Genomic DNA, 27,106 nt, shown 5'->3' with positions numbered 1-27,106 from the left:
CGGGTATTCTAGAATATGTATGTATGTATATAGCAGCCACATAGTATATAGCACAGGCCACGTAGTATATAGGAGTACTACGTGGCTTGTGGTATATACCATGTGGCTGCTATATACATACATACATATTGTAGAATACCCGATGCGCTAATATAGGCCACGCAGTAAATAACACAGCCCACGTAGTATATAACACAGGCCACACAGTATATAGCAGCCACGCAGTATATAGCAGCCACGCAGTATATAACACAGCCCACGTAATATATAGCACAGCCCACGTAATATATAGCACAGCCCACGTAATATATAGCACAGCCCACGTAATATATAGCACAGCCCACATAGTATCTAACAGAGGCCACGTAGTATAAAGCACGCAGTATAGAACACAGCCACGTAGTATATAGCAGCCATGTAGTATATAACGCAGCCCACGCAGTATATAACACTGGCCACATAATATATAGCACAGCCCACGCAGTATAGAACACAGCCCACATAGTATCTAACACTGGCCAGGTAGTATATAGCAGCCACGTGGTATCCAACACAGCCCACGTAGTATTTAGCAGTGTGGGCACCATATCCCTGTTTAATTAAAACAAAAAATAGTTATATATTCACCCGGCGGGATCCAGCGAACCTCTGGCGATGCGCGTGGTTGCCGCCATCTTGCGTTTCCAGGATGCATTGCGAAATTACCCAGATCACTTAGCGGTCTCGCGAGACCGCTAAGTCTTCTGGGTAATTTCGCAACGCATCTCTGGGACCGGAAGCTGGCGGCAGGCACGAGCGCATCGTCGGACTACCGAAAGTGAGAATAGCAGGTTTTTTTTTTTTTTTTTTTAAATTATTTTTAACATTAGATCTTTTTACTATTGATGCTGCATAGACAGCATCAATAGTAAAAACTTGGTCACACAGGGTTAATAGCGGCGGTAACGGAGTGAGTTACCCGCGGCATAACGCGGTCTGTTACCGCTGGCATTAACCCTGTGTGAGCGGTGACCGGAGGGGAGTATGGAGCGGGCGCCGGGCACTGACTGCAGGGAGTATGGAGCGGGCACTGACTGCGGGGAGTATGGAGCGGGCACCGGGCACTGACTGCAGGGGAGTAGGGAGGGACTAATCGGACTGTGGCAGTCGCTGATTGGGGGAGTAGGGAGGGACTAATCGGACTGTGGCCGTCGCTGATTGATCGCGGCAGCCATGACAGGCAGCTGGCAAGACCAATCAGCGACTTGGATTTCCATCACTGACAGAGGCCGCGACCAATGAATATCCTGGACAGACAGACAGACGGAAGTGACCCTTAGACAATATATATATATATATATATATATATATATATATATATATTTATATTTATGTACAATATTTACTTTCTCTTCTAATTTTCCATTTTATGATTTTTTTTCATACTAAAAGCGCTTTTGTCCATTTTTGTGTGTAATGTGATATAATACTTACCAATACAAATACAATATTTGTGAAATTTTAGTCCTCCCCCAATATCGCCCAGAATATGCCTCCAAACTGCCCAATTTTTGGCATGGTCTTGCTAATTTTTTTCCGCTTTACGGCCCGATTCGTGAGATTTGTCCATCCAGTTCAGCCTATATTCCGTCAGAATAAATCCCTAAATCCTCTTTTTAATTTACTTACCATATTTTCAATATTATAATATTTTCTTATAATAAAATTATACTTTTGAATGTAGGTTTTTAATTAAATATGAAAAATATATAAAAATGATTAATTCATATTCTTTAAAAAATTTACTACATTTGTATTCATTTTCCATAATTGTATTTTGAGTACACTTTTTTCTTTTTACTTTTCTGTATGTAAAACATTCTGCTGTCTATTATGTACTGTGGAGTTTCCACGTCAGACATTTCCATGAAACAAGATTTTATTAGATTAGGATTCTAGTCTGGGTTTAGCGCTCCATTTGGATTCTTACGACTTGGTTTAAAAATGAACTGGGCTTTATTTTACTTCTTACTCTTCTCTTCCTTGTTCATTTTGCTGTAAAAATGATAATTTCTTATTCTGAAGTGAGAAAATTAGCATCTATGAATACAAGCAGTAAAAGGGGTGTTCCCAATATTTCCAGTTGATGGAGCATAACTGGTAGAAGATCTACACAAGCAAAAGTGTCGGTAGCATGCGGATGTTGAAATAGTATCTGTCATCAGGTATTGCTATGTAATCTGAGAGCTGCAGGATGTAGGAGCAGAGACCCTGATTCCTGCACTGTCACTTGCTGGCCTGTGCTACGCTCATGCCCCGGGTCTGTTAGATTTTCTTATGCTCCATGTTGAAATTTGCAAGGAGCCGGCATCCTCCCATGTGTTGTATTTCCTAGACCTATAAAAGGCCTCCCAAGACACACATCTGTGCTTGGTATTGCTCTAAGACTTGCTAGTAATTGCTTTAGTTGTCTGTACACAGTTCCAGTCCACAGTATCCTGGCTGTCTGTGCTTTCCCATGAGTTACTTGTCTACAGTTTCCAGTAACCTAGCTACCTTCAGGACTACCCAAGATTTCCAGTATCGCAACCTCCTTGCCTGTGGTTTCCAAAATTGCACCCTGCCTGCGGTTTCCAGGACTTCTTCCTGGCTGTCTGCAACTTCCATGGTATTAATACTTTCTTGTTAATAAAACATATTATCTGCCATCTGTCTGCCGGAGGTCTTCAGAGACCCCGCAATCTGCCAGAAGTCTTCATTTTTTTTTTTTTTTAATTTAAATAGATTTTTATTAACAATATAAAAAAAGGAGAACAACAGAATGCCATTTACATTGCATTATATCAGATACACATTTTCTTACTTTAATAAACCCCAACATTACCCCAACTACCCCCCTCCCCCATAAGACAGCTCAGTCTCAATCTCCACCGCACCGAGGCATTATCTGCCTCTTGTAATTTATCCTCTTCCAGGTCTTAGGAAACACGACGCCTATACTCCTCAATCCAAATCAAGCCAAGGAGACCACATTCTATTAAACATTTCTATTTTCCCCCTTTTACTGTACACCCCCTTTTCCAATTTTAGACCATGTTGAACATATTGGAGAAATTCCCTTCTCACAGGTGGTTCCGCGTTTATCCAGTTTCGTGCTATTACTTTCCTGGCCATGTAGAGTAGCCTAGCAATTGCAATCTTCCAAGTATTGTCAACTCCAATTTCTTCCACATATCCCAGCACACATACTATCGGGTCTCTAACAACTCTGCACTTATAAGCTACTTCAACTCGGCTCAAAACCACCACCCAAAAGGCAGCCAGTCTCGGACACGTCCACATCATGTGATATACCGTATATACTCGAGTATAAGCCGAGATTTTCAGCCCAAATTTTTGGGCTGAAAGTGCCCCCCTCGGCTTATACTCGAGTCACGGTAGCGGTGGGGTCGGCGGGTGAGGGGGTGAGGGCGCTGAGGCATACTTACCTAGTCCCAGCGATCCTCGCGCTGTCCCTGCCGTCCCACGGGCTTCGGCGCTGCAGTTTCTTCCTCTCTTCAGCGGTCACGTGGGACCGCTCATTACAGAAATGAATAAGCGGCTCCACCTCCCATAGGGGCGGAGCCGCTTATTCATTTCTCTAATCAGCGGTGCCGGTGACCGCTGATAGAGAAAGAAGCTGCGGCACCGAAGACCAGGCAGAGGGACAGCGCGAGGATCGCCAGGACTAGGTGAGTATAGCATATTCACCTGTCCTCGTTCCAGCCGCCGGGCGCCGATCCATCTTCCCGGCCGGCGCCTCCATCTTCCCGGCGTCTCTGCTCTCTGACTGTTCAGGCAGGGGGCGCGATGACGCATACAGTGTGCGCGGCGCCCTCTGCCTGATCAGTCAGAGCAGAGACGCCGGGAAGATGGAGGCGCCGGAACGAGACGCCGGGAGCTGCAATCAAGGGAGGTGAGTATGTGTTTTTTTTTCTTTATTGCGGCAGCGGCGGCACAAATTTATGTGGAACATCTATGGGGCACAGTGAACGGTGCAGAGCACCGTATAAGGCACAGCACAGCTATGGGGCACAGTGAACGGTGCAGGGCACCGTATATGGCACAGCACAGCTATGGGGCACAGTGAACGGTGCAGGGCACCGTATATGGCACAGCACAGCTATGGGGCACAGTGAACGGTGCAGAGCACCGTATATGGCACAGCACAGCTATGGGGCACAGTGAACGGTGCAGAGCACCGTATATGGCACATCTATGGGGCACAGTGAACGGTGCAGAGCACCGTATATGGCACAGCACAGCTATGGGGCACAGTGAACGGTGCAGAGCACCGTATATGGCACAGCACAGCTATGGGGCACAGTGAACGGTGCAGAGCACCGTATATGGCACAGCACAGCTATGGGGCACAGTGAACGGTGCAGGGCACCGTATATGGCACAGCACAGCTATGGGGCACAGTGAACGGTGCAGAGCACCGTATATGGCACAGCACAGCTATGGGGCACAGTGAACGGTGCAGAGCACCGTATATGGCACATCTATGGGGCACAGTGAACGGTGCAGAGCACCATATATGGCACAGCACAGCTATGGGGCACAGTGAACGGTGCAGAGCACCGTATATGGCACAGCACAGCTATGGGGCACAGTGAACGGTGCAGGGCACCGTATATGGCACAGCACAGCTATGGGGCACAGTGAACGGTGCAGAGCACCGTATATGGCACAGCACAGCTATGGGGCACAGTGAACGGTGCAGAGCACCGTATATGGCACAGCACAGCTATGTATGGGGCACAGTGAACGGTGCAGAGCACCGTATATGGCACAGCACAGCTATGGGGCACAGTGAACGGTGCAGAGCACCGTATATGGCACATCTATGGGGCACAGTGAACGGTGCAGAGCACCGTATATGGCACAGCACAGCTATGGGGCACAGTGAACGGTGCAGAGCACCGTATATGGCACAGCTATGGGGCACAGTGAACGGTGCAGAGCACCGTATATGGCACAGCTAGGGGGCACAATGAACGGTGCAGAGCACTATATGGTTCACACCTATGGGGAAATATGAACGGTGCAGAGCACTATATGGCACAGCTATGGGGAAATAATGATCTATTTTTATTTTTGAAATTCACCGGTAAATGCTGCATTTCCACCCTAGGCTTATACTCGAGTCAATAAGTTTTCCCAGTTTTTTGTGGCAAAATTAGGGGGGTCGGCTTATACTCGGGTCGGCTTATACTCGAGTATATACGGTATTCCTGCCTTCTCACTCGCACACCTCGGACACCCAGAATTGGCACGCAATCCCGCTTTGTATAACACTTCCGGAGATTTATATACTCTATGCAAAATGTATAGCTGCGAGAGCCTATATGGTTCACTCAAGGATAGTCGCGGAACCCACTCCATCACCGATTCCCAGGTTTCATTTTCCATCGGCCCCACTTCTCTCTCCCACTTAGCTCTCGCCTTTATAGGGAAATCTAGCAGAAATGTGTGCATAAGGTCCTTATACAGAATGGAAATAACTCCCCTTGTAGTACCCTCACCACACACATACTCCAACACTATATCATCTTGAACCCTGATATCAGCCTTCTTATTCTGAGCTCTAAAGGCATGTCTCATCTGCGCATACTGATATTCCCCTGTGGATCGCAAACCAAATTCTTCCTGCAATTGGGAAAAGGACTTCAGCTCCTGCTGCTGGATTATCTGGTGAACAAAGCAAATTCCCTTATTCTGCCATTCCATCAATCCTCCCAGGGCCTCAAAATCCTTTAAGTTGTGGTTAGACCATATCGGTGTGAATTTAGTCAACCCTGTAACCCCACGAATCTGCCTTAATCTATTCCATAATTTACGAATCAGGAACAGGGTTGGGTATATTTTCCCCAGCGCGCCCAATGAGCCATCCTCCAAACACCTGGCCATCGGTCGTCGGTCCGTCACCTCTTCCAATAGCTGTTGTACTGCACTGGATGACGCCCCTCGCGCCCAGCCCTTCAAATGCTGGCTCTGGGCCGCAAGGAAGTATATTTCCGGGTTGGGCAAAGCCAAACCACCATCTTCCTTGGGTCGTTGAAGCGTCTCCAAGCTAATACGTGGATATTGTCTACCCCATATCAAACTTCTAAAGAGGGCATTAATCTGCCTGAACTTCCCCCGAGGGATCCAAATTGGTGCGTTATGCAGAACATAAAGAATTTTGGGCATAAGGACCATTTTAATAAGGTTTACCCTACCGACGACCGATAGATGTAGCTTATTCCAGGCGTCTACCTTTGCCTTGAGTACCCCCATAACAGGAGTCAAATTTCTTTGCAGAAACTCCGCCACCGGCACCGAAATCCATATTCCAAGATATTTAAATTGGGAAACCACCTTCAGCCTCTCATCCCCAACATCCTCACTCACATTCTCTCCTACGTCATCCACTCTAAAAAGAACCGTCTTATCCCAATTAATTGTTAGTCCCGACACAGTACCAAATCTCTCAACAATTTCAACGGCCCCTCTTAGTGAATTGTCTGGATCCTCCAGGAACAGCAAAACATCATCCGCATATAACGCTATTTTTTCCTCTACTTTGCCATACCTAAACCCAGGGACCCCATCCGACTGCCGAATCTTAGCAGCAAGAGGTTCTACAGCCAACGCGAACAGGAGGGGTGACAGCGGGCATCCCTGCCTAGTACCCCTAGCCAGCCCTATAGGACGAGATAGCTCCCCATTTACTCTAATTCTGGCGGATGGTAATGAGTACAACAGCTGTATCCAGGCCACAAACTGCGGGCCAAACCCCATACATTCCAGCACCTGCCAGAGGTACCCCCATTCGACGCTGTCAAACGCCTTGTGTGCATCTAGCGATACAATCACTCTTCGACCACAGTTATCAGACTCTACCTGCAAATTTACATATAACCTCCGCAAATTGATCGCCGTTGATCTATCCGGCATAAAGCCAGATTGGTCCGAATGCACCAGACTCGCAATAACACTAGAGAGGCGGAGAGCCAACACCTTGGCCAGAAGCTTGACATCAATTGTTAGTAAAGAAATTGGGCGGTACGACTCCGGTTTCCCCAAGTCCTTATCCTCCTTTGGAATGACCACTATTATGGCCTCTCTCATAGAGGCTGGCAAGCGCCCACAAGACCTAGCTTCCTCCAATACCATTTTTAATCTAGGAATCAACACTTCTGCCAACCCTTTATAGATCTCAGCGGGTAACCCATCGACCCCAGGCGCCTTCCCATTGGCCATAGACATCAATGCCCGACTCAATTCCTCCTCAGTGATAGGGGCCTCAAGGCTCTCCCTATCTACCTCACTCAGTCTCGGCAAATCCAGACCTTCCAAGAAAGTCAGTGCATCCTCGACCGATTCACCAACCCGAGAGGAATACAAATCTGCATAGAAGTCCGCAAAGGCTCTCAAAATTTCAGGTGTTTCCGTTATTTTACCTCCACTAGCAGAATCCAAAGAGTGTATATATGAAGAACCTCTCTGAGCAGCAGCCACTACCGACAGCATATGTCCCACTGTTTCTCCCTCCTGATAGAACAATACCCTTTGGAAATCTCGTTTCCTCTCAGCTTTGCCTAGCAGAATTTTTTCCAAATGATTTTGTGCGTTTTTCATTCTTCTCTCTGCCTCAGGGGTTCCCAGTGTGGCCATCCCATCCTCTGCTTCCTTCAACTCCTCAACTGCCGCTTTTTCTACCTCTCTCGTCCTCCGCTTACACCTACTAATGTCCCTAAACAGTAGTCCCCTCAGGTACGCCTTCATTGCATCCCAAATTGTAAGAGCGTCGGCGCTTCCATCATTTAAGAGAAAGAATTCCGCCACCTCCCGTCCTATACTTTCCAACTCAATACTCTGTAACCAATTAGGATGAATCTTCCATTCTCTCCCACTTAGCGAGCGAGCCCCCTCCAATCTAACCTCTACTTCAATTGGACTATGGTCCGACAAGGCCCTTGGCAGATATCTCACCTCCCCAACCAATGTGTCCAAAATCCTGTTACCCAGAGCCATATCAATCCTAGAGAGTGTGGCATGTGCCGGTGAATAACATGAGTACCCTCTCTCCCCCACATGTCTAACCCTCCACAGATCAATCAAACCTATCTCCTGTATATAGGTGCCAAATGTTGTTATGTGTCCTTCCGACCTATTCTGAGTATTTTTATTTTTATCCCAATATTCATCACAGATGTTATTTAGATCTCCGATAATTATTAACGGTGTCGGTCCCCATTTTTCCACTCGCTCCATTACTTCTCTAATCTTCCTGCTAGAGTAGGGAGGCGGAATATACATCGCGGCAACACACAGCATCACTCCATACAGTATACACCGTAATAGTACATACTGTCCCTCCCCGTCCACATATACCTTCACCTCCTCATACTGAACTCCCGCTGGAACCAAGATTGAGACTCCTCTTGCATACGTGGAGAAGGTAGAATGATATCCCCTCTGGATCCATCGTCTATTCAAAACATCCACTTTTTCCCTTACCAAATGCGTCTCCAGCAAGCATATCATTGAGGCCCTTTGGTCTCTTGCATATTGCAAACACGCAGCACGTCTAGATTTCTCCCCTAGGCCTCTCACATTCCAGCACAAAATCTTAAAACGGGTCCCCATCACTTGGCTCATCTTCACTATAAGTATCATCAATTTTGAGCTCAGGCTGTCTAACTACCCTCCCCCCCCCCCCCCCCTCCCAACTCCCCCTCCCACCCTTCCCCCCTCACATCTAACCATTCCACCTCTTTCCAAGAGTGGGGCATCATCGCCCATAGCGAACACTCCGTTTGGCATTACCTTCCCAACCCTCCTCCCACCACTGTACATAACAGGATTTCAGACATTTTGAAAAATAACGTTCTCAAAACATTTTAACTTAGAATTATTTGCACACACAAGAAGTCTGCATAAACTTAAAATATATCGCAAACCCTTCCTCCCCCTTTCCCAGCAGCCATTACACCATCCCTTTAACTTTAACTGGATATAATCCAGCTCCCTTCTTCCCCCCCCATACCCCTTGGCTTGTCAATCACATGACTCTTTTCCAACTGACAGATAAGTAAACAACTTCAGACTCTTCCCACAGTTTCAGTCTCCTTTTCCTTTAAGCTTTTTAGCATTAATATCGATCCACTGGGTAGCGTCCTCCGGCTTCTGGAAAAAATGAATTTTATCAAACGCCACCACCCTCAGTCTTGCTGGGAACATCATGGAATACTGCACACCCAATTCCCTCAGCCGTCTCTTGATACCCGTGAACATCATCCGTTGTTTCTGCACCAGAGTAGAATAGTCTGGGTATATAGCAATCCTTTGGCCTTCAACTGTCAGATCCGTCATGTCTCTGGCCTTCCTCAGGATAATGTCTCTGTCTCTATAGTTTAGAATTTTGGCGAGCATGGTACGGGGATTCGCTCCAGGGACAGGTGGTTTCGGCGGGACCCTATGCGCTCTTTCTACCGCGAACACTTTTGTTAGCGCCATATCTCCAAATGTCTCTAACAGCCATTTTTCAATATATTCCGTTGGATTCCTCCCTTCAGCTTTTTCAGGGATGCCCACTATGCGAATATTATTTCTTCTGGACCTGTTCTCAAGGTCCTCATTTTTCGCAGCCAATTCAGCTATTGCTTGAGTGAACTTTTTCTCTGCTTTTTGCAGCTGCACTATATGGTCTTCTGCAGTGCTCACTCTCTCCTCTACCTCCCCCACACGTTTGTCAATCTTCTGCATGGCTGCGTTTATCTGGGCTGTGTCCCCCTTAACCTCCTGTATCTGTATGGTCAGAGATTGTTTACATGAAGAGACTAGCGCAAAAACGTCTCTTAGGGTAGGCTCAGCTTCTGGCGCCATTTCCTCGGGTCCCCCTTCTGCCACCGCCATTTTACTCTCCTTTCTCCCCTGTTGTACCTCATGTTCTCCTGCTGGGCTCTCCTCCTCCTCCTCCTCTTCGGTATCAGCTCCGGCTCCCTCCTCTGCGGCCTCCGCTCTTGCAAACTGCTGGAGCTTTGCCGCTACCTCCATGCGCTTTCTGCATGCGGCGTTCTCCTTGTCTGCCTTTTCCCTCAAGTCGGCGCCATCTTGGATTGCGCCTGCATCCCCGGCTCCCGCGTCCTTCTGCCGTCTCCTGGTCATGTTCGTCGGTTCCAGCGCTACCGAACAGCACCGCCGGCCTCTCCAAGTCTCCCCGCAGCCAGTAAGCCCCCGCAGGGACCAAACAGCAGCGGCTCTGCAGGATTTTACAATATACAGCGGCGGGAGCTCACAGCCGCACGTCCGCTCACATGGACTCTCAGGCCACGCCCCCAGAAGTCTTCATTAACGCTATAATCCACTAGAGGTCGTCAATATCTCTGCTATCTGCCTGAGGTCTTCATTAACTTTGCTTACCTGTGATTTCCTGGATGTCCCCAACCTGACAGCAGTTTCCAGCATCCCGCCTGCTTGCCTGCAGTCTTCTAGATGTCTCCTGCTTACCAGCAGTTTCCAGCATCCCGCCTGCTTACCAGCGGTCTCCTAGATGTCTCCCACTTTCCAGCGCTTTCCAGCAACCGGCCTGCTTGCCTGTGGTCTCCTGGAAATTTCCCATCTGTCAACAGTTTCCCACCTCCTTGTCTGTAGTCTCCAGGATGTCTCCCACCTGCAAGTAGTTTCCAACATCCTGCCTTCATGCCTGTGTCTCCTGAATGCCTCCCACCTGCAAGTGGGTTCCAGCATCCTACCAGCTTGCCTGTGGTCTCCTGGATGTCTCCCGCCTACCGGCGGTTTCTAGCACTTAAAAATTAACTGTGAAAATGGCTAATTTCTAAAAAATGTATTTATTTTTTTATAGATATTTTCATAAACACAAAACGTATCAACCTAAACCACCACTTTTACCACAAACAAAGTACAAAGTGTCACAAAAAAAAAAAAAAAAAATCAGAGAATCACTGGGATATGTAGAAGAATTCCACATAGAGGAACACATGTCAGATCTGAAAAATGGAACTGTAAGGACAAAAAGGAGGTAAGAGGCAATAACAGCTTATGCAAAAGGGTGGCACTGTTCATGCGACAAAAATATAGACCTTTATAATTAATGACAGGTTGTGTGACTTGCTCTTGTTTCATGAGACATCAATGAGTTATGTCCTCCCTTTACACCAAGAAATATTTACGTAATTCATATACCTCCGTTTCTTGTCCTCCGCAAGTCACATTAATACTACATTAATTTGGAATCCTTAAAAACAAAACAAAAAAAAAACAACAACTACAGGTCCTGACCCAGAGGAGCTGACAATCTCAGCAGCCTCTTCTTGCCAAGCTGCCAGCATGTTCCTCTCCCTCCAGCATTTGTCTAGGCGCTGATAAGGTAATGTTGCTGGTATAAGTAGAATTCAGGACACTGAGGGACAAGAAAGACGGAATTAGCCGCAATTTTGATGAAAGACATTGCAGAATTACTGGGAGTGAAGGTCGTTAAGAAACTGGACACTTTATTATGCCTAGTGCAAAGCCTGCAGGAAGGGCATGACGTCAGTTCTGCTCCCATGGACCCTGCCCAAGGTTAGATATGGTATCAGTTTTACCAACAGTGATCTATTCTGCTGTAGAAGTCACAGTATATATATATATCACGTATCCTGTACTGATCCTGAGTTACATCCTGTATTATATCCCAGAGCTGCACTCACTATTGTGCTGGTGCAGTCACTGTGTACATAGATTACATTACTTATCCTGTACTGATCCTGTGTTACATCCAGTATTATACTCCAGAGCTGCACTCACTATTCTGCTGGTGCAGTCACTGTGTACATAGATTACATTACTTATCCTGTACTGATCCTGAGTTACCTCCTGTATTATACTCCAGAGCTGCATTCACTATTCTGCTGGTGGAGTCACTGTCTACATACATTACATTACTTATCCTGTACTGATCCTGTGTTACATCCAGTATTATACTCCAGAGCTGCACTCACTATTCTGCTGGTGCAGTCACTGTGTACATAGATTACATTACTTATCCTGTACTGATCCTGTGTTACATCCAGTATTATACTCCAGAGCTGCACTCACTATTCTGCTGGTGCAGTCACTGTCTACATACATTACATTACTTATCCTGTACTGATCCAGAGTTACATCCTGTATTATACCCCAGAGCTGCACTCACTTTGTACATACATTACATTACTTATCCTGTACTGATCCTGTGTTACATCCAGTATTATACCCCAGAGCTGCACTCACTATTCTGCTGGTGCAGTCACTGTGTACATACATTACATTACTTATCCTGTACTGATCCTGAGTTACATCTTGTATTATACTCCAGATTTGCATTCACTATTCTGCTGGTGCAGTCACTGTGTACATACATTACTTATCCTGTACTGATCCTGTGTGACATCCAGTATTATACCCCAGAGCTGCACTCACTATTCTGCTGGTGCAGTCACTGTGTACATACATTACATTACTTATTCTGTACTGATCCTGTGTTACATCCAGTATTATGGTGAGTCAAAAGACGTGAGCACAGCTACTAGGGTGCACGGGTAGGTTCCCAAACCATATGCATATAGATATAAAGAACCCGGCACTCAACTTGAATTAAACTTGAGGTTTTTTTTATTCCGTAGTACGAAGAAACGTTTCGGCCTAGTGTGGTGCAGTCACTGTGTACATACATTACATTACTTATCCTGTACTGATCCTGAGTTGCATCCTTTATTATACTCCAGAGCTGCATTCACTATTCTGCTGGTGCAGTCACTGTGTACATACATTACATTACTTATACTGTAGTGACCCTGAGGAGTGTAGTGTGGGATGCATTATACTGCATGTGGGGGGACTGTATAGGCAACATACTGTGTGTGGGGAGTTATGGTGGCACCATAATGTGGGGGTAACCGTGGCCATTTGACTGTGTGTGGGGGTGTCTGTGTGTTGTGGGCATCTTACTGTGTGCGTAGGGCTATTGGAGCATCATACTGTGTGTGAGGGGTGTTCATCAAGGTACAAGGGCTGAATAAATTTATAAACTTTATAAAAAGCAGTAAAATTATATGGTTTTGATTCACTAAATGAGCTTAAATGAGCTTTAATGGGGATAAATGTAAGGTCATGCACTTGGGTAGAAGTAATAAGATGTATAACTTTGTGCTTAATTCTAAAACTCTGGGCAAAACCGTCAATGAAAAAGACCTGGGTGTATGGGTGGATGACAAACTCATATTCAGTGGCCAGTGTCAGGCAGCTGCTACAAAGGCAAATAAAATAATGGGATGCATTAAAAGAGGCATAGATGCTCATGAGGAGAAAATAATTTTACCTTTATACAAGTCACTAGTTCGACCACACTTAGAATACTGTGCACAGTTCTGGTCTCCGGTGTATAAGAAAGACATAGCTGAACTGGAGCGGGTGCAGAGAAGAGCGACCAAGGTTATTAGAGGACTGGGGGGTCTGCAATACCAAGATAGGTTATTACACTTGGGGCTATTTAGTTTGGAAAAACGAAGACTAAGGGGTGATCTTATTTTAATGTATAAATATATGAGGGGACAGTACAAAGACCTTTCTGATGATCTTTTTAATCATAGACCTGAAACAGGGACAAGGGGGCATCCTCTGCGTTTGGAGGAAAAAAGGTTTAAGCATAATAACAGACGCGGATTCTTTACTGTAAGAGCAGTGAGACTATGGAACTCTCTGCCGTATGATGTTGTAATGAGTGATTCATTACTTAAATTTAAGAGGGGACTGGATACCTTTCTGGAAAAGTATAATGTTACAGGGTATATACACTAGATTCCTTGATAGGGCGTTGATCCAGGGAACTAGTCTGATTGCCGTATGTGGAGTCAGGAAGGAATTTTTTTCCCCAATGTGGAGCTTACTCTTTGCCACATGGGTTTTTTTTGCCTTCCTCTGGATCAACATGTTAGGGCATGTTAGGTTAGGCTATGGGTTGAACTAGATGGACATATAGTCTTCCTTCAACCTTAATAACTATGTAACTATGTAACTACTTTGGTAAGAATACAGGCTACAAAAAGTATCAGCAGTAGTGGGGAGTAACCAGACGTAATTCTGCTCAATATTGGGCAGAATTCATTTCAGGCTGTTGGTTCGGCCTTGATAGCAGTCATTGTCTCTAATCTGGCCTCTTGAGAAAGTTAATTTCCCACCATTGCCTTAAAGGGGCTTTTCTGTAAACTATTACCATGTGTGCTTAACTTACCCTGCACAGGTCCACCACTGCCCTGGTCTCTGTTTGTTTGCAGCGCTGACATCAAGATGACAGCGCTGCAGACGTTCACTAAGCTCAGTGACTTGTGCAGTCTACATCGGCAGTGCTGCTGACCTCAGCGAGTTATGGTCATAGGATTGGAGCTCTAAAGTTGGACAATTCTGCCCCCCAGGGCTACGTCAGATGCATATGGACTTCATAAAGGGATACAAGGAAACCTTCTCTATTTACCATAAAGTGGACATGTTTAAAAGGATACCTTGTAATATCACATTTGGCCTGCAGGGGTGATCAGATGATGGCCAGAAGACCTCATTTATGTCAATAAAGTAATGGGTGATAGAAGGGTTTTGAAGCAGGCAGGGGCAGAACATCCTGTAACTGATCATGGCATCATGAAAACTTTAGCAGCAGAAGACGATTCTGCCGATTCTATGGGAGGCAGTGACCAGTACACTTATAAGTGGTGCAAAGTGCTACAAGATAGATCATACATAAAAGCTGCTAAATCAAAAAGAACATAACATCTACTATATAATTGTCTAAGGGTCACTTCCGTCTGTCTGTCTTTCTGTCACGGATATTCATTAGTCGCGGCCTCTGTCTGTCATGGAAATCAAAGTCGCTGATTGGTCGCGGCAAAACAGCGACCGGCATAGTCTGGGAAAAATGGCCGCTCCTTCCTCCCCGCAGTCAGTGCCCGCTCCATACTCCCCTACAGTCAGCCCTCACACAGGGTTAATGCAACGTTAATGGACCGCGGTGTAACGCACTCCATTAACGCAGCTATTAACCCTGTGTGACCAACTTTTTACTATTGATGATGCGTATGCAGCATCAATAGTGAAAAGATCTAATGTTACAAATAATAATAATAAAAAAAGGTTATTCTCACCCTCCGCCGTCACGTCCTCTCCTCGGCAGTGCAAGCGGCAGGTTCCGGGGCCAAGGATGGTATGCGAGAAGGACCTTCCATGACGTCACGGTCATGTGACCACGACGTCATCACAGGTCCTGCGCTCATTCAGCCCTGGAACCGGAAGCTGCCGCGTGCTCCGCACACAGGCGACAGGACTACAAGGGGCCCTCAGAAGGTGAGTATATGTTTATTTTTTATTTTAACTCTTTTTTTAACCTGTTATATAAATGTCTGGGCAATATACTACATGGCTGTGCTGTATACTACATCGCTGTGCAATACACTACGTGACTGGGCAATACACTACGTGACCGGGCAATACACTACGTGACTGGGCAATACACTACGTGACCGGGCAATACACTACGTGACCGGGCAATACACTACGTGACCGGGCAATATACTACGTGACCAGGCAATATACTACGTGGGCTGTACAATATACTACGTGGACATGCATATTCTAGAATACCCGATGCGTTAGAATCGGGCCACCATCTAGTGCATTTATAGTTTGGAACACCAGGATCTATACAAGGCAGTAAAGATGGTGGGCTTACTAAGTGCAGCACTGAGCCCCAACCCGCATTTCACCCTGCTTCCACACGCCCCCCTGAGGAAGCAGGGTGAAGCAGGGTGAAACGTGCGTTGGGGCTCTGCTCTGCACTGGATAAGTCCACCATCTTTACTGCCGTGTATAGAACCTGGTGTTCCAAACTATAAATGCATGTTCTGTTCTTTTTGGTTTAGCAGCGTTAATGTATAATCTATCTTGTAACACTAAGCACCTTCTGAATTGATTAGCAGGCAAACAAAGTTCTCCGTTCATAGAGGCAATGGCCTATTGGGAAGTAATTGTGGGATACAGATTGCCTGTAAGACTGTGTATAGTATAGTTAACGGGAATATATGGCTTTACAGTATCCAGCTATGGCATACATGAGGTTTAGCATTACGTCTGAACAGATGACTATATAAAGGGTCACGGCACCCAATACATTCTGAATTTAGTAAATATAGAACCACTTATTAGATTATCCTCATGTGCGTTATCATTGGTGATGCAAACTGTATACACTGTCCATATTGCTTTTGTATGGTGGTTTCCTACCTGGTGCAGCCTTTCCAGGCAATCGTGCCTATTAATTGTCTATTTTTGTAGTTTTAGACATATCTAAATAAAGAATGGTCTCATCTTCTGGCACAGTAATTTGCGTCCCTAGGACCTTGGTCCATGGGGGGAGTCATGCGGTTTAGTTGTAGAGGTGCACCCTTTACTTGGTCTATAGGTTGATCTTGGGACCATTGCCGGCATACTGTATGATACATTGATATCTCGCCGGTCTTCTCCCTGCTGCAAGAAACAAAAATGATCTGCACAACAGGAAATACATTTTCCTTCAGGACATCCTACAAGCGGGGGGGAGGGGGAAAGCTGTGGGGGGCTAGGAACAGTCCAAATATTCTGCCAAAAAACGACCAGGGCTCATTCTCCTAACCCCTGATACCACTCACAGATTTACTGCTAACCCTCCTGTACCCTAACACAGCCTCTGCTGCCTTCAGTCTGTGGAACAGGAAGTAGCTGCCCGACAGGCACTACTGTCAGCCATGAGATCCGTCATGCGGCTGCTTTTCCTGCCCAGTGGTGACCAAGAAGGTCGTCCATCGCTCAGCTGGGCGAGTGGGTCAACTCCAGATTTCACTAATCACCTTGGTGCCCCTCATATCCATATGTTTTTGTGCATGATTTGTCCCAGATAGAAGATCATAAACAGGGGTCAGGCAATTATCTATTTCCATACTAAACACATGCATTACATTACTTATCCTGTACTGATCCTGAGTTACATCCTGTATTATGCTCCAGAGCTGCACTCACTATTCTGCTGGTGCAGTCACTGTGTACATACATTACATTACTTATCATGTACTGATCCTGAGTTACCTCCTGTATTATACTCCAGAGCTGCACTCACTATTCTGCTGGTGCAGTCACTGTGTACATACATTACATTACTTATCCTGTACTGATCCCGAGTTACATCCTGTATTATGCTCCAGAGCTGCACTCACTATTCTGCTGGTGCAGTCACTGTGTACATACATTACATTACTTATCCTGTACTGATCCCGAGTTACATCCTGTATTATGCTCCAGAGCTGCACTCACTATTCTGCTGGTGCAGTCACTGTGTACATACATTACATTACTGATCCTGAGTTACATCCTGTATTATACTTCAGAGCTGCACTCACTATTCTGCTGGTGCAGTCACTGTGTACATACATTACTGATCCTGTACTGATCCTGAGTTACCTCCTGTATTATACTCCAGAGCTGCACTCACTATTCTGCTGGTGCAGTCACTGTGTACAACATTACTGATCCTGTACTGATCCTGAGTTACCTCCTGTATTATACTCCAGAGCTGCACTCACTATTCTGCTGGTGCAGTCACTGTGTACATATATTACCGTATATACTCGAGTATAAGCTGAGATTTTCAGCCCACTTTTTTGGGCTGAAAGTCCCCCTCTCGGCTTATACTCGAGTCATACCCAGAGGTCGGCAGGGGAGGGGGAGCGGGGGCTGTCTAGTTATACTCACCTACTCCCGGTGCGGTCCCTGCACGTCCCTGCTTCTTCCAGCGCTGCAGCTTCTTCCTGTACTGAGCGGTCACATGGTACCGCTCATTACAGTAATGAATATGCGGCTCTACCTCCCATAGAGGTGGAGCCGCATATTCATTACTGTAATGAGCGGTAACGGTGACCGCTCACTACAGGAAGAAAATGCGGCGCCGGGGAACAGAGGTGCAGCGACGGCGCCAGGAGCAGGTAAGTATAATGGTAAGTGAGCAATACTCACTGCTCCTCGTTCCACCATCGGCGCCGCTGTGTCTTCCGCAGTGACACTCAGGTCAGAGGGCGCAGTGACGTGATTAGCATTATATGGGGGCAAATATCTGTATGGGGCATCTGATGTGGCCATGTGCAGCATTATATGGGGGCAAATGTCTGTATGGAGCATCTTATGTGGCCATGTGCAGCATTATATGGGGTAAATATCTATATTAAGCATCTTATGGGGCCATAATCAACATTTGTGCAGCATTATATGGGGCATATTTTAATATGGAGCATCTCATGGAGCCCATCATAAACTGTATGGAGCATTATATGGGGCTCCTGATTCAATATGATATTCAAAAACACAACCTACTGATGTCTCAATTAATTTTACTTTTATTGGTATCTATTTTTATTTTTGAAATTTACCAGTAGCTGCTGCATTTTCCACCCTAGGATTATACTTGAGTCATTAAGTTTTCCCAGTTTTTTGTGGCAAAATTAGGGGGGGGCGGCTTATACTCGAGTATATACGGTACATTGCTGATCCTGTACTGATCCTGAGTTACCTCCCGTATTATACTCCAGAGCTGCACTCACTATTCTCCTGGTGCAGTCACTGTGTACATACATTACATTACTTATTCTTAACTGATCCTGAGTTACATCCTGTATTATACCCCAGAGCTGCACTCACTATTCTGCTGGTGTAGTCACTGTGTACATACATTACGTATCCTGTACTGATCCTGAGTTACATCCTGTATTATACTCCAGAGCTGCACTCACTATTCTGCTGGTGCAGTCACTGTGTACATACATTACATTACTTATCCTGTACTGATCCTGAGTTACATCCTGCATTATACTCCAGAGCTGCACTCACTATTCTGCTGGTGCAGTCACTGTGTACATACATTACATTACTTATCCTGTACTGATCCTGAGTTACATCCTGTATTATACTCCAGAGCTGCACTCACTATTCTCCTGGTCCTACAATTCTTATTATAGATTGAATTTATCTAGTATAATAGTGCAATACCTTTGTTATTGGTACCAGACCCATGTTCTGTGGTCTTAGGGGGCTTCACCTCCCCTTTCTTTGTGGGGTTGTCTTTATTGTTATTGTTTTTAATGCTTATGCTTTTATGCAACTATCTTTCTTGTGGTATGTGTTGTTTGGACTTCAATAAATTATTTCTATAATCGTATTTGATGTATTCAGGGTGTTCCCCAGTTTGTGGTATGTTTTTTTTCTTTGTTTTCTGATGTCCTACATTGACATACCTTGGGCAGATCCCTTTAAATTACGTCTGGTTGCTATTGTTGATGGTGCCCTCCATCCTTGGCTTTGTTCTATATTATACCCCACAGCTGCACTCACTATTCTGCTGGTGCAGTCACTGTGTACATACATTACATTACTTATCCTGTACTGATCCTGAGTTACATCCTGTATTATACTCCAGAGCTGCACTCACTATTCTGCTGGTGCAGTCACTGGGTACATACATTACATTACTTATCCTGTACTGATCCTGAGTTACATCCTGTATTATACTCCAGAGCTGCACTCACTATTCTGCTGGTGCAGTCACTGGGTACATACATTACATTACTTATCCTGTACTGATCCTGAGTTACATCCTGTATTATACTCCAGAGCTGCACTCACTATTCTGCTGGTGCAGTCACTGTGTACATTACATTACTTATCCTGTACTGATCCTGAGTTACATCCTGCATTATACTCCAGAGGTGCACTCACTATTCTGCTGGTGCAGTCACTGTGTACATACATTACATTACTTATCCTGTACTAATCCTGAGTTACATCCTGTATTATACTCCAGAGCTGAAATCTCCTGGAACTCCCAACTTGTTCAGTGATTTACATTTGGTATGTGTCACCTTTGGATCAGGTGCTTTACAGTCATCTATAGTAAAAGTAACATTATAGCTCAGCCAAGCATGTAGTAAGAGGCAGTCCAACAACCACCTTACTGATTGTTTCCAGCAGAACCTTGAATGCAGCTCCAACCTCCCACAGGTAATCACAGGTGGACTTTTGCTACAAGGAGGAGACTATGTAACTGATCACCACCTCCCTTCCCTCTATTACATTGTAACAAAAGCTACAACAATGTAAGATTATTGTAATTCTGTAACATTGGGCTGTAACCCCTTCATCGCTAGAGTCTACTTCTGTCGACCCTAGATGAGCAGATGGGATTATTTCCTGGAGCAGTGTAAAAGGGAATTAGGACGTGACTGCTGCGTGTCGCTGCCCTGTCACTTCCCCTGCACACCCCCTGATCCCGACGAGCAGATCCGCGCTTCACGGGCTGCTCCGGGATTATAGACACAATCCTCACGTTAAGCCCTAGGAGAGAGCAAAATCTAATCAAAGAGACTCGCGGGCTGGGGCTAGGACATCGGCTGGCTATGCGGAGGAAGAGACTGGAGCCACGGCATCTGGGGGGCCGGGCACATTGTGAAAGCCATGTTGTACCCATCACTGACCATGGACTAAGGCAAAAAATAGTATAAGTTTGACAAAATGTCATCACATGGGCTGCACTTTTGCAACAGTATACCAAATTAATACCGAGATACATTTCACCATGCAACTGCTCCCAAAAAAAAGCTGGAGGGGCTATCAATATGAATATGGCTGTTCACAATGGTCATCCAGCTTTCCCAGAAATGTAGTACAGTTCTTCTGATAAGCTATGTCACTTACCCTGTGTGCAGGGCATTGCAGTAGCTTAGGTATCCAGGGTTATGACCAGTCATATAGTGACAGTTATTTGTTTAGTGGTCGTAACCACGTATACCTATGTTACTGCAATGCCTGCACATGGGGTAAGCGACATAGCTTATCAGAAGAACTATACTACATTTCTTATTGGAGGTATTTGCTAGTATCATTATTATTAAACCTACTACATATTGGGATAGGATCTTGGAGACGGGAATTACAGAGATATTCCAGCCATTGACATGTATTGCATATACATTGCCCCGTCTTCTCTTCTCGCTAAAGATGGATCCCGTTTTGTAGGAGGGTGGCATCATACGACATGAATCTCACCAGCACAGGAGGCCAGATATGGTGGCGGTCCATGTGACACAACATGAACTAGTTTTCTTGGTGTCTGGGTCTTCTTCCTTCTTGCAGCAGCAGAAGCAGATGAGATAGATGGTGAAAAACAGCAAATTGAGGAAAGCACAGACGGCGACGACCAGCGCCCAGAACAGCAGTGACTGCGGGGAAACAGAAGAGGACACCTTAATAAATCCATAGAATATCGGAGTAATTCCGTATATTCCAAATAGAGTAACTAAGTCATTGTTAATTTTAAAATATGCAACTTTGTAATATATCTTATTGGAGAAATCGGCTTCTTTCCGCTCCTGGATTTCTCTTACACTATCAATTTATGGGAATCATTCGGTGAATACAGATTTTCCCATTAACAAGATAGGAGATGACAGTTACAGTTCTCCATAAAACCTTAGGAGCACCGACTGTCATTCCTTATCTCAGCAATGAGAACATTTGTACTCAGGAAAAATAGATTTTACCTGTGACTAGATGATTAAAGGTTACTCCAGAAGGAAAAAGAAGCACATTTTGAAGATAAGATATATTACTAAGTTTATTTTCATGTGTACGATTGATTTATTACATTTTTTTTAAAGGAGGTTTACTCTTTAAGGCTAAGAATCAACACATCCCTCCCCCCATCACGGCCAAATTCTGATAATATAAATGTGTGATTAGATGCCAGCCATCTTTTAGGAAGAGTCTTCAGTGCCTATGAATAGTTTCCATGATAACAGACTATTTTGGGTTTGGTTGTAGTCAGATCCTGCGGTCACACTCCCTTTAATCCTCCCATTACTTCTTGCTGACCTGCTACATTGAAGCTGGGAAGAAGTAGGGGTCAGATGGAAGGGATCTATGTCTGCGGCATCAGACTATGGGAGCATCAGACTACACAAAGTTTCTTTTGTAGTCTGTTACCATGGAGACTCAGATATTCATAGAAGCTGTAGATACAAAATAGGAGATTTGTTTTTAAAGAAGACGTTTTGTATAAATTGCTTATTTATTTCAGATGCTTTGGACCAAAAATAAAACATGGTCGTGCAGGTAGACAAAGCTTGAAATAGTGCCTAAACTGGGTATGAATGTAACAAACCCTCAGCTGTGAAAACCAATCACATCTGCATTATGGTTACTATATAGAACGGAAAACATAATGATGGACAAAGTGAATAGCGCCTTATCTCCGTATTCCTATACCATCTGGATATTGAACGTTTATTGACTGCAAGCAGAGCAGATGTGGCTGCATTAATGTACACAAATAATGGGGCCGCCGCCGGCCCCTCACACACCGCCTGCAATTAACTACAGCCATGTTGCTCATCTCTGGGATTGTGTGGAAGGATTTGGTCCTGTGACCTCGTTCCACCCCCTCCCCCCTCATGACATGAAATATCCAAACCTTGTGATGTCTGTGGGAATCAAGAGGAAGGCGGTGGGTTCGGAGGAGGGGGGTACATATAGACCTTTATGTTTTGTAAGAATTTCCGCCCTCCTCTTGCTTCCTGCTTCTCATCACTTCCTCCATTCTGCTCCTGATAGAAAATCCAGCTTGTTTCTCCTTTCAATCAGGAACCCCCCAGAGACATAAAAAGATGGACGAGTAGATAATGGGCGCATCAAAGGCCACGAAGCCCTCTGAGTGGAGGCCCCCTGACTTTCCTAGGAAGCCTAATAGTTCACAATAAAGCGGCATGGGACAGCTAGGGCAATTAGAGATGGCATCCTGGGCATTGTGTGGAAGGGACAGTGCTACAAACAAGAAGCCTCAAAGCGCTAAATGCCGGTCATTTATTTAAAAAAAAAAAAAACACAAAGAGAATGATCAGAAGACACCTGCCTATATACAACATAAATGTTCACATGGCGGAATTTTCATGCATTTGTCCTGGAATCCAGTAGGAACAGCTGCGGGTCCAAAACACTAGTGGCTGCCAGGCACTGATACCCCATGGACGAGTCATTTAAAAAATCTGAAGATGTATGAAAAGCAACACTGATTTACAAGTATTGTAATGCAGAAAACAGCCCAGAACTGGGGTACAAGAAAAAAAATAACCAGAGAGCGACAGAGGCGGGGCGGCAGAGGCGGGGCGGCAGAGGCAGAGGCGACAGAGGCAGAGGCGGGGCGGCAGAGGCGGGGCGGCAGAGGCGGGGCGGCAGAGGCGGGGCGGCAGAGGCGGGGCGACAGAGGCGGGGCGACAGAGGCGGGGCGACAGAGGCGGGGCGACAGAGGCGGGGCGACAGAGGCGGGGCGACAGAGGCGGGGCGACAGAGGCGGGGCGACAGAGGCGGGGCGACAGAGGCGGGGCGACAGAGGCAGAGCGACAGAGGCAGAGGCGACAGAGGCAGAGGCGGGGCGACAGAGGCAGAGGCGGGGCGACAGAGGCAGAGGCGGGGCGACAGAGGCAGAGGCGGGGCGACAGAGGCAGAGGCGGGGCGACAGAGGCGGGGCGACAGAGGCAGAGGCGGGGCGACAGAGGCAGAGGCGGGGCGACAGAGGCAGAGGCGGGGCGACAGAGGCAGAGGCGGGGCGACAGAGGCAGAGGCGGAGGCGACAGAGGCGGAGGCGACAGAGGCGGAGCAAAAGAGGCGGCGGCGCCGTGAAACAGGCGGCGCGAAAGAGGCGGCGCGAAAGAGGGAATCACTGTCTATGGGTGATATGAGAGCACCAATTAGAGACTTGTTGTCTTCAGGTTGGTATTTTAGACGGTTTGCAGTCTCATCAATGTCTACATGAGGTCTGTCCGTGATTACTTGTAGATAGTGAAAATGTCATAAAAAAGCATCAATTTTTTTTTATACCATCCCAACAGGTGGGCAGAGGGGCGATGAGAAGAAACAAATCTATATGAGTGCCACAAATAGAATGGTAATGTAGGTTTTGGCAGACACAAGAGGGCAACAGAGCTACAAAACCTCTAAGATGCCAGAAACTCATACAGCTGCAGAGTTAACGGCCTGCGTGTACACGGCAGAGAATACCTTAAAACATAACTTTTAATTAAACCAAATAAAAACCCCAATGAGGTATCAGATTAATGAAAGCAGACAAATACATATAACATACGTGGTTTCATGAACATGCAAAAATAACATATTAAGTGCCCACGACGTAACCAGTGCAAGATAAATGATTGGAAGGATCTCACCCTTGCCTTGAGAGACTTGTTGATGGAGGCACCGTATATAAATAATAAAGGTAATGGGAGAGGGACGGATGCATGGACCCCTCATCTTCCCTGATGTGCCCCATACAAAGACTCCTGCCATAACAAGGACAGTACCCAAGTGAAACCTAATATTGTCAAACCCACCACAGAGCTTATCCCTATGCAGTTCGGCCCTCTATTAGTGGCCTCTTCAGGGGATAATGGAGGTTTTGACCCACCACCAAGTCAGTCATGCTGGATGATGTTGTATGTAATATAACGTTCACTGAAGAGTCACTAGTGGATATAAATACTCATTGACGAAAAAGGCCTGAAGAGGATGTGAAGAATCGTTCTGATGAAAATGGTCAGAGCAGGATATGAAGAATTGTTCAGAAGAATGGTGCGAGAGGTGGATGTGAAAAAAATATTCTGGTGAAAATGCTCAGAGGAAGATATGAAAAATGGGGAGAAAGGCGGATGTGAAGAATCTTTTTGAAAGAAGGAGTCAGGGGCAGATCTGAAGGATTGCTCTGTTGATAAAAATGGCCAGAGGAAATTAATAATTGTTCTGAGGAATGGGGTGAAAGATGGATATGAAGCCCCACTGCATACAGCCAACCAATGCCAGCCCTGTGCTGATGAGGGCCTAAAACCCGAAACACGTGTCCACAGGTAGGAATTGGTTGGCTGTGTAAATTTAGAAACTAATCCGCAGCATTGCATGCTTGGCGGTTCCAAGCGCTGTGGATTAGACAGGGGTGGAAAGAGATGATTTGCATAGCTCCGCCTACTGCAAAGGATTCTGGGTAAACCTGCTATTCTTTGTATTATGCTGCTTGCAAGTACTTTCCGTTTCAGGAAAGCATCCACTTTGAAGAAAGGGGTCATAGGATGATGTGAAGAATCATTCTGGTCAAAGCAATCAGAGGAGGAAAATTGTTCTGAAGAATGGATTGAGAGACGGATATGAAGAATCATTTTGAAGAAAGGAGTCAGGGGTGGATGTGGTGAGACAAGGGTGTGAAGAATCGTCCTGATAAAAGTCATCAGCGCAGGATATGAAACATACTTTTGACAAACATGTGATGCACAGTCAAGAAAACTTCATCCGCATTCAATGCTGGAGTCCAACTAACATGTTCAGACAGACACCTAATTATTATGTGCAGGGGATACATTACAATTCCCCTTTAACAAAGGCATGTGCCATCACTGGAGAATAGAGGAGTCCGAGTATACCCAGCCTTCAGCCAACATCGGCCGTGAAGCCCAAGAAGACAATGACCCCTGTGAATCCTATCAAGAAGACTCCAGTAAAGCCGCAGAGGGCCAATCCAACCTCTGTTGTATGGGAAGCTTCAGGAGCGCTGGACAACTCTGCTACATCTAGCATAGTAGGATGACATGACGCTATGCACTACTGCCTATAAATAACTCATTAAACTTGAATTGACCTCACATTATTAATTCATCACCTCTGATGGGAATCTGACCTGTGTGAAGACCTTCGGTATATAATGACCCACTCTTTACCCCTGCGTGACCTCTGTGAAATCTAAGTGTGTCCTAAATTTTTCTACAAAGCATATGGAGGGCACATGAAGTACATCTGCCTTGCCTGGATATGGGGCTAAAGAGTAATTATATACAGAACTGCATGAGACTGTCAAAGTAGCACCCAATCTGGGAAGAAGAGCTGCAGTGTAAGGCTGTGTGCACACGTTGCGTTTTTTCCCGATAAAAACGCTATAAAAACGCATACAATAAGCATCCCATCATTTAGAATGAATTCCGCATGTTTTGTGCACATGATGCGTTTTTTCCGCGAAAAAAACGCATCGCAGTAAAAAACGCAGCATGTTCATTAATTTTGCGTTTTTTTTTGCGGATTTCCCACTACAAAATGCATTGGGAAGTGTCCGGAAAAAAACGCGTCAAATCCGCGGCAAAACCGCGGCAGAAACGCATGCGGTTTTCTTGCGGATTTCTTGCAGAAAATGTTCGTTTTTCTCAGGAATTTTCTGCGAGAAATCCTGAACGTGTGCACATAGCCTAAAGCACAAGGAAGATACAACACACGAGCCTGAGCCTCTGATGAGACAAAGGGTTGCTTGTGGCAGAAATCAACTTTCCATTCACAGACATCATAGTTGGCCTGTGCTGTGGAAGAAAAGCTTCAGTGTAAAGCATGGAGGAGAATGGGCCCAGCCTCAGAAATGATAGTTACAACACCTGAACAACAGATGAAACATAACTGCCTCCCTCCATTACTCGCTGCCTGGCATCTGATGGATTGATGAATATTCATTTCCTCGCTCCCTCTCCACTCATTACGACCCATTACAGGAGCTGAGCTGGTCAGCTGCACATTACTCCGCCATTACCCGAGGGGATGTAAAGTGCCGCACCCCATTCTAGCCGCTATTTCAATACTTTATATGCCGAGCAGGAAGGTTTTATGTAGCTTGGTAGGTTTTACAGTATGTGGATGGCGCTGACGGTGCCATGGTAGAGCCACCAGGACACACTGTACAAACATGGGGTCCTGTGACTGACACAGGAGGTCTAGCAGTGTGCAGCTGTTGAGGCTACCATAGTAACCTAAGAGCAATCACATCACGTACAGTGGCATGTAAAAGTTTGGGCACCCCTTGTCAAAATTTCTGTTATTGGGAACAGTTAAGAAAGTTGAAGATGATAAGTGATTTTTAAAAGGCCTAAAGTTACAGATGAAACATTTCCTTCGTATTTTAGGCAAAAAAATATATCTA

At 45.6% G+C, this 27,106-nt stretch overlaps 1 protein-coding gene across 1 annotated transcript in view; it reads right to left on the bottom strand.

Moving 5' to 3' along the window:
- TTYH2 (tweety family member 2) overlaps positions 1-27,106 on the bottom strand; it is an 89,774-nt gene that overhangs the window by 52,097 nt on the left and 10,571 nt on the right. Inside the window, exon 2 of the mRNA XM_069750730.1 lies at positions 21,160-21,332. Coding sequence (XP_069606831.1) covers positions 21,160-21,332 — 173 coding nt within the window. The remainder of the gene's footprint in view (positions 1-21,159; positions 21,333-27,106) is intronic.

Source organism: Ranitomeya imitator, chromosome 2, assembly GCF_032444005.1.
Source record: "Ranitomeya imitator isolate aRanImi1 chromosome 2, aRanImi1.pri, whole genome shotgun sequence".
Taxonomy (NCBI): Eukaryota; Metazoa; Chordata; class Amphibia; order Anura; family Dendrobatidae; genus Ranitomeya; species Ranitomeya imitator.
The sequence above is the reverse complement of the archived record's forward strand: the minus strand, read 5'-3'. Positions and strand labels throughout refer to the sequence as shown.